At 40.9% G+C, this 14333-nt stretch overlaps 1 protein-coding gene across 4 annotated transcripts in view; it reads left to right on the plus strand.

The window, feature by feature from the left end:
- Nucleotides 1-4530, plus strand: part of trappc13 (trafficking protein particle complex subunit 13) — a 50263-nt gene extending 45733 nt beyond the window's left edge. For 2 of the 4 annotated variants that reach the window (XM_078397531.1, XM_078397551.1), the window contains 2 exons: nt 2349-2499; nt 3783-4530. In XM_078397531.1, the coding sequence (XP_078253657.1) occupies nt 2349-2499; nt 3783-3893 (262 nt within the window). In that variant the 3' untranslated portion in view covers nt 3894-4530. The remainder of the gene's footprint in view (nt 1-2348; nt 2500-3782) is intronic. The other 2 variants (XM_078397541.1, XM_078397562.1) reach the window with 1 other exon arrangement.
- Nucleotides 4531-14333: the final 9803 nt, after the last annotated feature.

The raw sequence follows: 14333 nt of genomic DNA on the forward strand, positions 1-14333 counted from the left end.
GGGCCAAATTGTTATGGCCAGATGACTGGGTCAGAGCATCTCTGAAACGGCAAGGCTTGAGGGGTGCTCCCAGTCAGCAGTGGTGAGTACCAACCGACAGTGGTCCAAGGAGGGACAAACCACAAACCGGCGATAGGGTGTTGGGCGCCCAAGGCTCATCGATGCATGAAGGCAACAAAGGCTATCCCGTCTGGTCCAAACCGACTGTCGGAAGATGACAAACCGGTGGAAAGAGTGCGATGCTCTGGGCAATGTTCTGCTGAGAAACCCTGGGTCCGGCCATTCATGTGGACATCAATTTGACACGTGTCACCTACCAAAACATCGTTGCAGACCAGGTACACCCCTTCATAGCAATGTTATTCCTTGATGGCAGTGGCCTCTTTCAGCAGGATAATGCGCCCTGCCACACTGCACACATTGTTCGGGAATGGTTTGAGGAACATAATGAAGTGTTCACGGTATTGCCCTGGCCTCCAAATTCTCCAAATCTCGATCCAATTGAGCATCTGTGGGATGTGCTGGATCGACAAGTCCGATCCACGGCAGCTCCACCTCGCAACTTACAGGACTTGAACGATCTGCTTCTAATGTTTTGCCAGATACCACAGGACACCTTCAGGGGTCTTGTAGAGTTCATGCCTCGGCGGGTCGGCGCTGTTTTGGCGGCACACGGAGGACCAACAGCATATTAGGCAGGTGGTTATAATGTTTTGGTATGTTCTGGTCTTGGTTTCTCTGTTGATTTTTCATTATTACTGCAGCATCATTGACTAATCCAAAATTGGCATTTCTGGAATCAATATGGATTCTGATAAGATAGCATCAAGATATTGTCACTGGTAAATAAATAATTTAACATAAACATGAGCCATGGCATCAGAGTAAAAAAAATTTTTTTAAGCTGCATGGATGATTAATTTTTAAAATATTTCATAAATAGACAATAGACAATAGATGCAGGAGTAAGCCATTCGGCCCTTCGAGCCAGCACTGCCATTCAATGTGATCATGGCTGATCATCCACAATCAGTACCCCGTTCCTGCCCTCTCCCCATACCCCCTGACTCCGCTATCATTAAGAGCTCTATCTAACTCTCTCTTGAAAGCATCCAGAGAATTGGCCTCCACTGCCTTCTGAGGCAGAGAATTCCACAGATTTACAACTCTGAGTGAAAAAGGTTTTTTTCATCTCAGTTCTAAATGGCCTACCCCTTATTCTTAAACTGTGGCCCCTGGTTCTGGACTCCCCTAACATTGGAAACATGTTTCCTGCCTCTAGCATTCCAATCCCTTAATAATCTTATATGTTTCAATAAGATCCCCTCTCATCCTTCTAAATTCCAGTGTATACAAGCCTAGTCACTCCAGTCTTTCAACGTACAACAATCCCCCCCATTCCGGGAATTAACCTAGTGAACCTACGCTGCCCTCCCTCAATAGCAAGAATGTCCTTCCTCAAATTTGGAGACCAAAACTGCACACAATACTCCAGGTGTGGTCTCACTAGGTCCCTGTACAACTGCAGAAGGACCTCTTTGCTTCTATACTCAACTCCTCTTGTCATGAAGGCCAACATGCCATGAGCTTTCTTCATTACCTGCATGCTTACTTTCAGTGACTGATGAGTATTTTGAATCCATCTGCATGAATGCTGTAAAGAAATCTGCAGTTGAATGGTTGTAGCAGAACCTATTAACGGTATCACATGATGCCTGAAGCCAATAGTGCTGATTTGCTTCTGATTTGGGGAGAGACAGATATAGCAGTAAATGACTGTTAGACTCATCTTTTATTTATAATACAGATTGACCATGCATAACTATTGCACAAACATTGCCAACCGGATGCCCATTTTGAAACTGACGTGAAACAGCACAAGTATTGCTGTATCCAGTGTTTCTTAATGTCACATGGAGACACTTAAATTATTAACCAATGTTGGGATCTCCTTGGGACAACCTCACACCTAATATTCCACTCATACTGATTGAGGATGGGGATGTCAATGGATGATCTTTAACCTTTTTAATTTCTCATTATCTGTCACCATATTAATCTGATGTGGTAGAGTTGCAACACTTTGTAGTGAACATTTACATGTAGTTTAGCTTTGGATTGGTCTGTCCCTCAATGAAGTGCGCCGCACAGGTCATAGTAGTATTTCCTTCCATTGTGTGCCTGAATTTTACACGTACCTGTTCTCGATGAGCATGTAGTAAAATGTTCATTCTCTTGGACATAATTTGACAAATGTTCATCAGGTAGGCTTGTATCATTATTTGTATATCATGATATTTGATATTGTGGTGAGCTGTCCATTTCTTCATAACTTCCCCTTTTTCTAGCAGTGAGAGGACTATGGATCTGGTACTTGAAATGTGCAACACAAATGCAATCCATTGGTGTGGAGTTTCAGGAAGACAGCTTGGAAAGTTGAGTCCAAATTCATCTTTACATCTTGCACTGAAGTTATTGGCTTCTGTACAAGGTTTACAGGTAAATGATATTACTGTGCAAAGAATAATGGGAGAGGGAGAAGTTATTTTGTTCAGTAGCCTTAAACTGTGCTTGGAATTTTGAGTATTAAAATTGTATTTTGCTGTAAATTAACACAGTAAGAATTTATAGATCATGTTTACTTAACAGCCACCTTTTCACATTCTTTTCAACGAAAATATGGTGGGCTATTAAAGACATTTAAGGGGAATGTCAGTCACAGTATACAAGAGTATGGTAGGCAATGACTTGCTGCCAGCAATATGTTTGCCTTGTATAGATCTCTCAAGTATTATCCATATCTATAATGACACAGTCTTGTTCCATGAAAGATCCTTACCATATTGCCAGCCCAACAGAAGCCCTATCCAGCTAACGAACAACTGGTTCAGCTCCAAGGCATACCTCCAGATTCAGGGGCAGTTTCTTCCCAGCTGTTATCAAGCAACTTAACCATCCTACCACTAACTAGAGAGCGGTCCTGAGTTACTATCTATCTCATTGGAGACCCTCGGACTATCTTTAAGCTGGACTTCATCTTGCACTAAATGTTGTTTCCTTTATCCTGCCTCTGCACACTGTGGACAGCTTGATTGTAATAATGTATAGTCTTTCTGCTAACTGGATAGCACGCTACAAAAAAGCGGTTCACTGTACCTCGGCACATGTGACAATAAACTAAACTAAGGCTGCTTGTCGGATATGTCAGTAATTAAATTTGGAAGCAAAAAAACAAAGCTGTTCTTCATAATTGTAACTATAGCACTATTTTATTATTATAAAAACCCATGTGCTTTATTCATTCTTCAGGGAAGGAATTCTGTCATAGACTTTAGACAATAGTTGGCAGATCAAAATGGAGTACGATGTATAATGTGGGAAAATGTCATGACATGTTATTCATACAATGTAACCTATTACCATTGTGTTGACCAAGTGATGCAAAGCATTTAGTGACAAAATTCTTCACTCATGTCTCTGGACTGGGACTTCAGTAACAATGTTCTTGCACAAATTATGTCACAGTTAAGGGGAAACATATAATAATACAAGACAACAAATGCACAATAGTATCTTTGAATTCAATCTTAACTTTAATAGATTTCTTTCCAATTCTTCACATATTTGAATGAAGAGCAATTTTAAGTTGCCTTTATGTGCATTTCTTATTCGCATTCAATGCTGTGATGTTTTAACTTGTTACTGTACTTGCAATCAAAAGGCAAACAAACATTACTTTTGTATCTATATACTTCTGAAATTTTCATTTATTTCCCTTTCAGAGTATTTCAGGATTACGACTTATGGATACATTTTTAAAAAGAACATATGAATATGATGATATTGCACAAGTATGCGTAGTCTTTTCACACTTTCTGAAGCCAGAAAGCTAGAGGCATCAGTGATGATATCACATTCCTGTGGTTAACTGTGGATCAATAGAACTGTTTTAATGATATGGCCTGTTTTTTCACTTGTAAAAAAACTATCACCATGTTGATATAAACCAAACATGTAAAATTTATAACTTAAGATTTTGAGCGAGTGCAGTGAAACACTGTTCCTTGGATCCTAATTTCAAATCCATTGCAAACCGATCAGAGGGTAATAGTCTGCTTGGTGGATATAAAAAAATACACTTAAGTTTGAACAGTTGCAAGCTGTTTCTTTATGGTAATAATCAATTAATTCAGTGAAATTGATAGATCAATGTCAGCATTGCCTGTCCCGAGTATCTCCAGCATTTTCTGCTTCCATTCCAAGTCGTATTTATCACTTAATTGGTAATCTCATGCAGGAAGGCTTAATGAGTGTGGAAAATATTAAACTGTCACACGCAAAAGCAGAGTGTATTTCTGAGGTTGTAGCAAGAGGATATTTTGGCTGCCTAGAGGACGGCTTTTTATCTAATTGTGCCCTACCTGTTCCGCTGATGTTTCATACTGAAAGTGTCTAAGCTGGTGTGCTCTGTACCACTGCACTGAAGCTCGCACTGAGAATAAAGTCCACTTTTTTTAAATGTTTGCACAAAAATGGTTTTAACTTTATGCAATAAAGCTTATTGAATGTTTAGAAAGTTTAAATTATACATTACTTTAGAAGTAAAATAGATTAGAGATACATGTAACCAGCTTTTCAGCCCAACAAATCCACACAGACCATCGATCACCACATGTTCATGCTAATTCCATATTTGCCCACTTTCGCATCCACTCGCTGCACACTAACAGCAATTTACAGAGCCCAATTAACCTACAAACCCGCAAGTTATTGGGATGTAGGAGGAAACTGGAGCACCTGGAGGAAACCCACGCAGTTACAGGGAGAACATGAAACGCCATACAGACAGTACCTGTGTCAGAATCAAACCCAGGTCTCTGGCGTTGTGAGGCAACAATCATACCATCTGCGCCACTGTGCCATCCATTATAGTGTTAAGATATTTTCTATTAGCTATGAAGGCAACTTATTCTAAAATAGTATTGATTAAACCATTGTTTTATTTTTAAATTGTGATCTAGATATTATCAAGTGACTGTGCCTCATTTTCTGTGCGATCAGAATCGTACAACACAGAAACAAGCCATTTCAGCATGCCTCGTGCTTGCCAACCATGCTGCCTATCTATTCTATACCCATTAGCATGTATACGATCTGTATCCCTTTCACATTTCCTATCTGTGCCTACTTGTCCAAATGCCTTGGAAATGTTGCAGTTGTACCTGCTCCGACCACCTCCTCTGGCTGTTTGTTCCAAATAATCACCACCCTTTGTGTTTAAAAGATCCTTCAGATGTCTTTTGAAGTTCTCCCTTCTCACCTTAAACCTCTTAAAGTAAGCCTATATTAGTTCACCCCTCAGTCAGCCATGTTCCAGTGAGAGTAAACACATCCTATCCAAGCACTCATTGTAACCACAGCTCTCCATTCCAGTCACCATCCTGGTGAAGATAATGATGGAGTAGTTTAGCGGATTAAGCAGCATCTCTGGAGAAAAGGAAAAGGTGATGTTTCGGGTCATAACCCTTCTACAGACTGAACGAAGGCTTGAACTGAATCTGTTTTGCGCGCTCTATTGCAACCACATGCTCATTTGCATGACAATCACAACAGTACACAATATTCCAAATATAGTCTAACCATTGTTTTGTTCAGCTCAACATGACATCCCAACTAGTCTTACACCCCAAGGTCCCTCTGTACATCAACGCTCCGAAGGTCCCTGCCATTTATTCTATGTCTGAACAGAATTTGGCCAGCCAAAATGCATTGCTTAACACTTGTCTGGATGAATTATACCTGCCACTGCTCGACATAACTTTCCAGCTAATCTATGACCTGCTGATTCCCTGGACAATCCTTTTCCCTAACCATGACTCCAATTTTCATGTTATCTGCAAACTCACCACATTCTCATCCAAGTCACTTATATCAGCGCAGCTCTGTGGTATATCGCTCGTTACAGATATTCAGTCACAAAAATACCTATCCACCATTACCTCCCATCATCAAGCCAATCTAGTTTGCCATCATGCGTTAAACCTCTGAATCAACCTCTCATGTGGGACTTTGTAAAAGCATGAATGAAGTCCGTGCAAACCATGAAAAAGCTGCCTGACCCGCTGAGTTACTCCAGCATTTCAATGGCTCTTTATTGTCACGTATGCACTCCACGGCGAAATTCTCTTTGCATAGCTCACACATACAAAAGTCGCCATATTTTGGTGTCATTTACAAAAGAAAAACTGCAAGGTGCGGTCCACAAGCTGGATGTACTGGAGTGCACCCGATCCAGGTAAACCCCATTCTGCTGCGGGCCTCCTCTGTCGCCCTCAACTGGCCCGGTTGGTGAACCAATGTCCCTCTCCTCGGCCAAACATCTTTGTGTCCCGGGAGCGCCTCCTGCATCCAACCTGGAAGGCGCTGGAGGCTTTACCCCGGCCCTTCTACCGGCCCACTCCTTGCGTCTGACATCGCCAGTAACTCCATCCCTCCCTCCCTCCTCGACTCTGGTCTTCAGGGCTAAGCTCTGCGGCTTGCCACGGTTAGCACACCGTCTTGGTCCACAGCGACCGGCCGGGGCCGTCCTTGTTCGCAGCGGCCCACCGGGTCCATCCTTGTTCAGCTCCACGGGACATCTCGGGAGCTTTCTGCCACCGCAATGATGCATTGCCAGGAGCTTCCTGGCATCGTGTGTGTAACTGGTGGCAATGTGTGTGTGCAGAGCCAGGAAATATGGACGAGGTCATAAATGAGTTCTTCACATTTGCATTCGCTGTGGAGAAGGGCTTTGTAGTTGGGGAATTCATGTTTGTGCGTGTGGCGTGCAAAATGCTGCAATTGTAGTGCAATTTACCATTAAAACGGAGGATGTATTTGATGCACCTGTGGGCTTAAAGGTGGACAAATCTGCAGGGCCTGATGATATGTATCCTAGGCTACCATGGGAGGCAAGGAAGGAAACTGCTAGCAATCTGATGGGGATTGTCAGCTCTTCTCTGGACGTAGAAGACAAAGCTTCACTGGAGAACAGTGAAGTGGTATCTTCATTCGAGAAAGCAACCAGTGATAAACCCGGGGATGACGGCCAGTGAGTTTAACATCAATGATGGAAAAATTATTGAAATAATTCTGAAGGGCAGAATTAATCTGTGCATAGATGCAGAACTTAAGCAAAGTTAGACACAGTGCTGGAATAACTTAGTGGGTCAGGCAGCATCAACGGAGATAAAGGATGGGGGTGACCTTCTAGGTCGGGACCCTCTTTAGTTAGTCATCTTGTCCTATATGACTAATTTGATTGAATAATTTTGAGGTGATTAAGCACATCAATGGGGCTGATGAGGTTAATAGCTGCATAGAGTTCAGAAAGGTCTCTAACAAGGTTCTACTGTTTTAAAAGACATGATGCCATGGAATCCAGCGCAAGTTATCAAATTGTACCCAAAACTGGACTGGTGACGGGAAGCAGATACTTTTTTGGAGAATTGGAAGCTTGTGAATTCCCCAACACCCAGAATTTTCCAACTACAATGTGCTTCCCATGAATGAATATAACTGAGAATTATCACTTAAGTCTCACTGACAACCTGCTCCATCCAGATTGCCACCAAGGCCCCCATTGAACCTATTCTTTCCGTTGTTATCCTCTTTCCCCTAAATGCACTAATGAAAGGGCCTTGAGTATTTCATTAATATTAGTTGCCAATTTTATTTTGCACCCATTCTTCACATTTCTAATATTTTATTTTTAAGTACAGGGTGTGTGACTACAGTCCAGAAGGGCTTCAGTTGCCTGAAATGGACGTAAGGTTTTGTTTTCTTCATCTAACCACCTATTATCCCTTAATGTTCATTACTTCTCAGCTGTTCATCACAGAATTAATCAGATTTATGAATTTTACAAATATTACAGTTTTGGAGTAAAAAGCATTATCTAAATTCATGCATGACTTATCCAAAAGAGAATAAATGTGCTCATGGGCATAAAAGTAACAAACATTAATTGTACAAGAAGTTCTGGATATGTAGACCAATTTCATCTATCCCCACAAGAGAAAATATACCAAGGATTTGGTTATGCATCTTTTTTTTTCTTCTTTTTTTTTTCTTCTTAATTTTTTTTATTTTATAATTGATTACAATGCATATAACAACAACAGTAAACCCCATCCCTCCCCTTCCCTACATAATCATGAAAACAAACAAACAAAAACAAACAAATAAATAAATAAAAATACATTTAAAAAAAAAACCAAAAACATAACTACAATGTGACAAAAAAGACAAAAGCACAAAAACCTGAGGCAAGGTAATTTTCACAAGTCAAATATTTCAGTATTTTCACTGCTGGATTCAAAGAAGGTACAAAAGCATGTGGCATTGAGGGGATAGTTTTACTTGTCCTTAATATGCTGCAACACTGGGTTCCATATGTTGAAGAACTTTTGAGGGTTGCCAGACAATTCATATCTCAACTTCTCTACGTGTAATAGGTTATGCATCTTTCAAATTTTTAATTTAGTTCAGTTCAGTTTAGTTTATTGTCATCTGTTCCGAGGTACAGTGAAAAGCTTTTGTTGCCTGCTAACCAGTCAGCAGAAGGACGTTACATTATTACAATTGATCCATTTACAGTGCATAGATATATGATAAGGGAATAACGTTTAATGCAGGGTAAAGCCAGCAAAGTCCGATCAAGGATAGTCCGAGGGTCATTAAAGAGGTAGATAGTACTTCAGCACTGCTCACTGGTTGTGGTAGGATGATTCAATTGCTTGGTAACAGCTTTAAACCAGCATCTGCAGTTCCTTCCTATACTGAGCATGTTCCTATTTTGGTACAGAAATTAAAACTGCTTTCAGCACTCTAGATGTGGCATTTGGATGATTCAATTAACAGTTGCTACAATTTTACATGCGGTGAGTGTTTATTCTAGAGTTATTTATAAGATAAGGTATTTAAATTCACATTGTCTCATTGAACCTGAGCTTCCTTGAGGAGATCATTGATTTTTTGGACTCTCTTAAAAGGTATTGGAAGCTGAGTTTTTCAATACTCTTAAGGAGGAGCTACATTGATTCTTGCTGGGCAAGAGGTTTGTAGGGACTTGCAGAGAACTGATGGGGTTAGTTTATTTAAAAAGACCGTTAACTGCTTAGTAATAGGCTTGTTAAACACAATGGCAAAGAATAGCTTGTGAACTCAAGCTTATAACTGATAGGAGCCTGGACAAAACTGTGAACAATGTCCCTTCATGATGTGAAACACTTGATACATCCTCATCTCTCTTTGTAGATAAGGAAGCCTGTTTTTCAGCAGTGTATTCCATGTGAAAGTTGTTAGTTGAATGTTCAGTGTCTTTTGCCTCGAGTCATGTTCAGTCTTCAGTCCTTTGGTTCTAATTCCATAGTCTCTTTGTTTTGTTAGTTATGATACATGTTCAGTTTTTAGTTAATGTCTGTAGATATTGTAATGCTTTGCTCTGATGCAAGATTATCATCGTGCTTGAATACAAACTTTAAAATGCTATTCCTGGACTCGGCAAATCATTGAGAATTCAGTGATCTGACAAGGTTGAAAGGTTACTGCAGGAATATGGAAATGTAGAGTTGAGATTACAAACAGCTTAACCATAATGTTAAACAATGGCTGAGTAGCACCAAGGACCAAAGGTAGTAAGTTTATTCTTCTGTTATATAAACATTGGTAAAATAATATCTGCAGGATTGTGTATTATATTGGTCTCATTTAAGGAAGGATGCAAATGCATTGGAAGTAGTCGAAAGAAGTTTAATATTTTTATATTTGAAATGAGTGAGTTGTCTTAGGAGAAGAATTGTTGCCATGTTAAGCTTATATTCACTGGCATTTAAAAGAGTGAGATGAGAGTGGATGATTGAAACAGCCAAGATCCTGAGGGGCAGTCACAGGGGTGATGTGGGGAAGATATTCCCTTTCGTGGGAAAATATAGAACTCGGCATCACTATTTAAAAATAGTGGGTCATCCATTTAAGACAGGGATGGGTGCAACCTGTAGGTTTAGGCTTATGATTGTCAAATGTACCGAGGTACAGTGAAAAGCTTTGTTTTACATGCCATCCAATCAAATCAGATAATGCTACATGTAAATACAATCGAGCCAAACTCAAGTACAATAGATAGAGCAAGGGGAAGATACAGAGTGCAGAATGCACTGTTTTTACATTAGTATAAACAGATAAAAACCTAAGAACAAATAGCCCGCACTGCAATTCATGAAGCTCACCAATCAAATTTTAATCGAAGTGGATTTTTATCCTATGTTGTAAATGTAGCACAGAAGAAACTACCAGAGTAACAGATCTGATTTTGCATGTGGCAGTCATATTGAGAGGAAGTTGATTTACCCTCCTGGCAAACATTAAAATTCAGTAAGCTTGGGCAAATGACAATCCTTTAAGAGGAAAGAAAAGACTGCGCAACCTTTACTCTCCAAAGTACATTCTTGCTGAATGTATTCCCTGTATCCTAGGTGGGTGACCTTTCCCAGAACAAAAGTTTAGCAGAGTCAGTCAGACCTGATACAAGGCCTCATCCGATCTGTTTACACACGCAGACATTTGTAAACACGTGGCATTGCACATTTGGTGCATTTGAGAGATGCTGACAAATAAAATCATGTGCTCTGGCACATTTGAACTGACAAACAACAGAGGGTAAGTTGGCTGGAAACTGCTAGAGGCACTGGTATTTTCTTTTAAATGAAAGCAGGGACAGTCTGTATTTCAGTATTTGATGACATCAAAGAAATATGGCAGTTTGTCCCTTTTGTAATAAATATGCATGAAGAGGTGACACAATGGTGCAGCAGTAGAGTTGTTGCCTTACAGCGCTGGAGGTCTGACTATGGGTGCAGTCTGTGCGAGTTTGTACGTTCTCCTTGTGACCAAGTGAGTTTTTTCCGGTTGCTCTGGGGTCACCTCCCACATTCCAAAGATGTGCAGGTTTACAGGTTAATTGGCCTCTGTAAATTGTCTCTGTTGTGTAGGACGGAACAAGTCTATGGGTGATCGTTGGTCAGCACAGACTCAGTAGGCTGAAGACCTTGTTTCCAAGTGTATCTCTAATCTAAAATTAAAATGACCGGCACAGGGTATACAAATCACCAAGCACTCCAGAGTTTGTTTTATTAAAATTGTGACATCCATATTTGTGATTAAAATGAGTAATTGTCTTTAATTTTTCAAGTGCATCACTTTATCAAAACATTTAGTGTAAAAGCAGGGAGGAGGAAATGCCTGGGAACTATACACCAGTGAGCCTAACATCCGTGGTAGGCAAGTTACTGGAGAGGATTCTGAGGTTAAATCTATATACAATCCCTCGAGGTCGAGGATGATGGTCTATGTTTCATTGTAGTGATTGAATCAAGTATTCAACGCTTCCGTGCCGGTTCATTTAGATAGACGGGCTGATTAGGGATAGTCACCATGGTTTTGCATGTAGGAACTGGTGTTTTTCAAATCTGATTGAGTTTTCTGAAGAGGTAACAAAAAGGTTAACGAGTGCAAAGCCGTAGACGTTGTCTATATGAACGTCAGCAATGGCACTTGATAAGGGTCCGCATGGTAGGGTGCTTTGGAAGGTTAGATTGAAACTGATCCAGGGAGAGCTAGGCAACTGGATAGAGAATTGGCTTCATGGAAGGAAGCAGAGGGTGATGGTGGAAGGTTGTTTTCAAAATGGAAGCCTGTGATTAGTGGTGTGCCTCAAGGATCGGTGCTGGTCCCATTGAGCAACGCGGGAGCAACTTTTTCACACGGAATAGGGGAATCAAGAATCAGGGGACATAGATTTAAGGTGAGCGCGGAAAGATCTAATAAGAACCTGAGGGGAAACTTCTTCACATGGAGTGTGGTGGATATATGGAACGAGCTGCCAGAGGAGGTAGTTGAGGCACATACAATAACATTTTAAAGACATTTGGATAGATACAAGGGATTGAAAAGGTTTAGAAGAATGTTTAGTTTAGTTTATTATTGTCACGTGTAGTGAGATACAGTGAAAAGATTTTTGTTGCATGCTATCCGGTCTGCAAAAGGTGTGTGATGTGGGCCAAACGTGGGCAGTAACGTAGATGGGTTATCGTGGTCGGCTTGGGCAAGTTGGGCACAAGGGCTTGTTTCCGTGCTGTATATCTCTATGACTAAGTGCACAGGAACACTAATGGAACTCTTGATTTGGGGATTTCACGCTACATTTGATGTCCCCTCAAATCATTGATCCTCTCCAGCATTGCATAGTTGTCTTGGTGATTGTTAAAGTTTCATTTTCAGTCACTGACAGCTTCTTAGAATATTTTTGTAACACAGTTTCCAGGCTTCATCCATTATTTCTAAAGGGTGGTTCTTTATTCAGCTTTATTTATCGGAAGAGACAGTTTCCATAAAGAATATTCCTTCCTTCCATTAGCTTCTGTCATATCGAATTCAGCAATGAAGACTCTTAGTTTTAAATGTAGTCTGTAGTCTTTAAATGTAATCATGCCAGATTCTTCTGCACTCCCACAGAACACTTAAGTTCCTTCTTCAAACATTACTCAAACAAAGTTTGAAGGAAGCTATGTTTTAGGAATTTTGAAACGTGTTTAAAAAAAGTCATGAAATGCACAATCAAAATTCCAATGCGTGGAGGGATTAGGGAGTGGAGCCATTGACTTTAGTTGGGTCCCTTTCTGTGTCTGACAAAGGAGATTAACCTTTTACCCTTACACACTGCAGGATATTGTGGTAACTTAGAATGGCAACTCTGGCAAAGATGACCCTGGGTTCAACAAGATTTATTCAAAAAAGGTTTTGCCTTTCTTCCATTCTTGTCACATTTGAATTTTTATTGTGTACAATTGTGTTTATTGGATTTTTAAATCCTTAAACAGATCTAGGCAGCTTAATTCCTAAGGCTCTGTCAGCATAGATTATCTGAAGGTTGCATGTTCCTCAAAAGGCGTAAGTCAAGTCAAGTCAAGAGAATTTTATTTGTATAGCACATTTAAACACAACCCACGTTGACCAAAGTGCTGTACATCAGTTTAGGTACTAAGAGCGAACATACAATGGCACATAAACATAACAGCACTTACATAAACAGTTCACAGCACCCCCCTCAAAGGGTCTCAAACGCTAGGGAGTAGAAATAGGTTTTGAGCCTGGACTTAAAGGAGTCGATGGAGGGGGCAGTTCTGATGGGGAGGGATGCTGTTCCACAGTCTAGAAGCTGCAACCGCAAAAGTGCGGTCACCCCTGAGCTTAAGCCTAGACCGCGGGATAGTCAGTAGCCCCAAGTCGGCCGACCTTGAGGAGCTTGAAGTTGATTCTGTACTGTACTGGGTACTGTAAGGATTTTATTCAAATCCAAAGTGTGTGACACAGAGTGGTTAGTTTAGTTCAGAGATACAGCATGGAAGCGGGCCCTTAGGTTAATCAGCAATCACCTGTTCTATGTTATCCCATTTGTTCACACACTCCTTATACATTAGGGGCAATTTGCAAAGGACAATTAACCTACAAACCTGCATGTTTTTGTGAAGCAGGCGGAAGTTGGAGCACTTGGATGAAACCCATGCGATTATAGGGAGAACATGCAAACTTCACACAGTCAGGATCGAACCCGGGTCTCTAGCGCTGTGATTGATCTAATTTCTTCCTTCATGAGGCACAGTAAGCAGGTCTGAAAAAAAAGTTTCATTTTCTCACAACATTCCACAGAGCATCATATCTGGGCAGCTTGTGTTGTTTTTAATAATAACGCAGGAGCCAGGTGAGGCCAATTGCCAACTCGCCTTGTTCCTCTAATTAATAAGATGACAGCAATCACCTATTTTGTAAAACTGCCTTTACTGCACCATTCATCTTTTAATATTTTTAGTGAACTTCGTTATAACAGACCATGGGGGCAGGGGGGGTGGTGATGGTGTCCATTTTTACCGATTAATGTATTATTGCTGTATAAGTAATAGAAACAAACAACTGTAGTTTCTGGTTAATACGCAAAAGGACGCAAAGTGCTGGGGTAGCTCAGCAGGTCAGGCAGCATCTCTCTCTCTCTCTCTCTCTCTCTCTCTCTCTCTCTCTCGAATGATGGATAGGTGCCGTTTTTGATCAAGACCCTTCTTCAGTCCCTCGGTTTAGAACTGGGCCTGGAATCCAAGTGAGGTGACGGTCTTGGCCTGCTGGCAGCCAGAGAGAGGCGAGGATCAGCAGAGTCATTGGTCGCTGGTAAGAGTCAGCAGTGATGGAGGCTGGCACGGCCTGGAAGCTGCCGAGGAAGCTGTGTAGGCCGGTGGCGGTGGCAG

This window comes from Rhinoraja longicauda, chromosome 1, assembly GCF_053455715.1.
Source record: "Rhinoraja longicauda isolate Sanriku21f chromosome 1, sRhiLon1.1, whole genome shotgun sequence".
NCBI classification, from domain to species: Eukaryota; Metazoa; Chordata; class Chondrichthyes; order Rajiformes; family Arhynchobatidae; genus Rhinoraja; species Rhinoraja longicauda.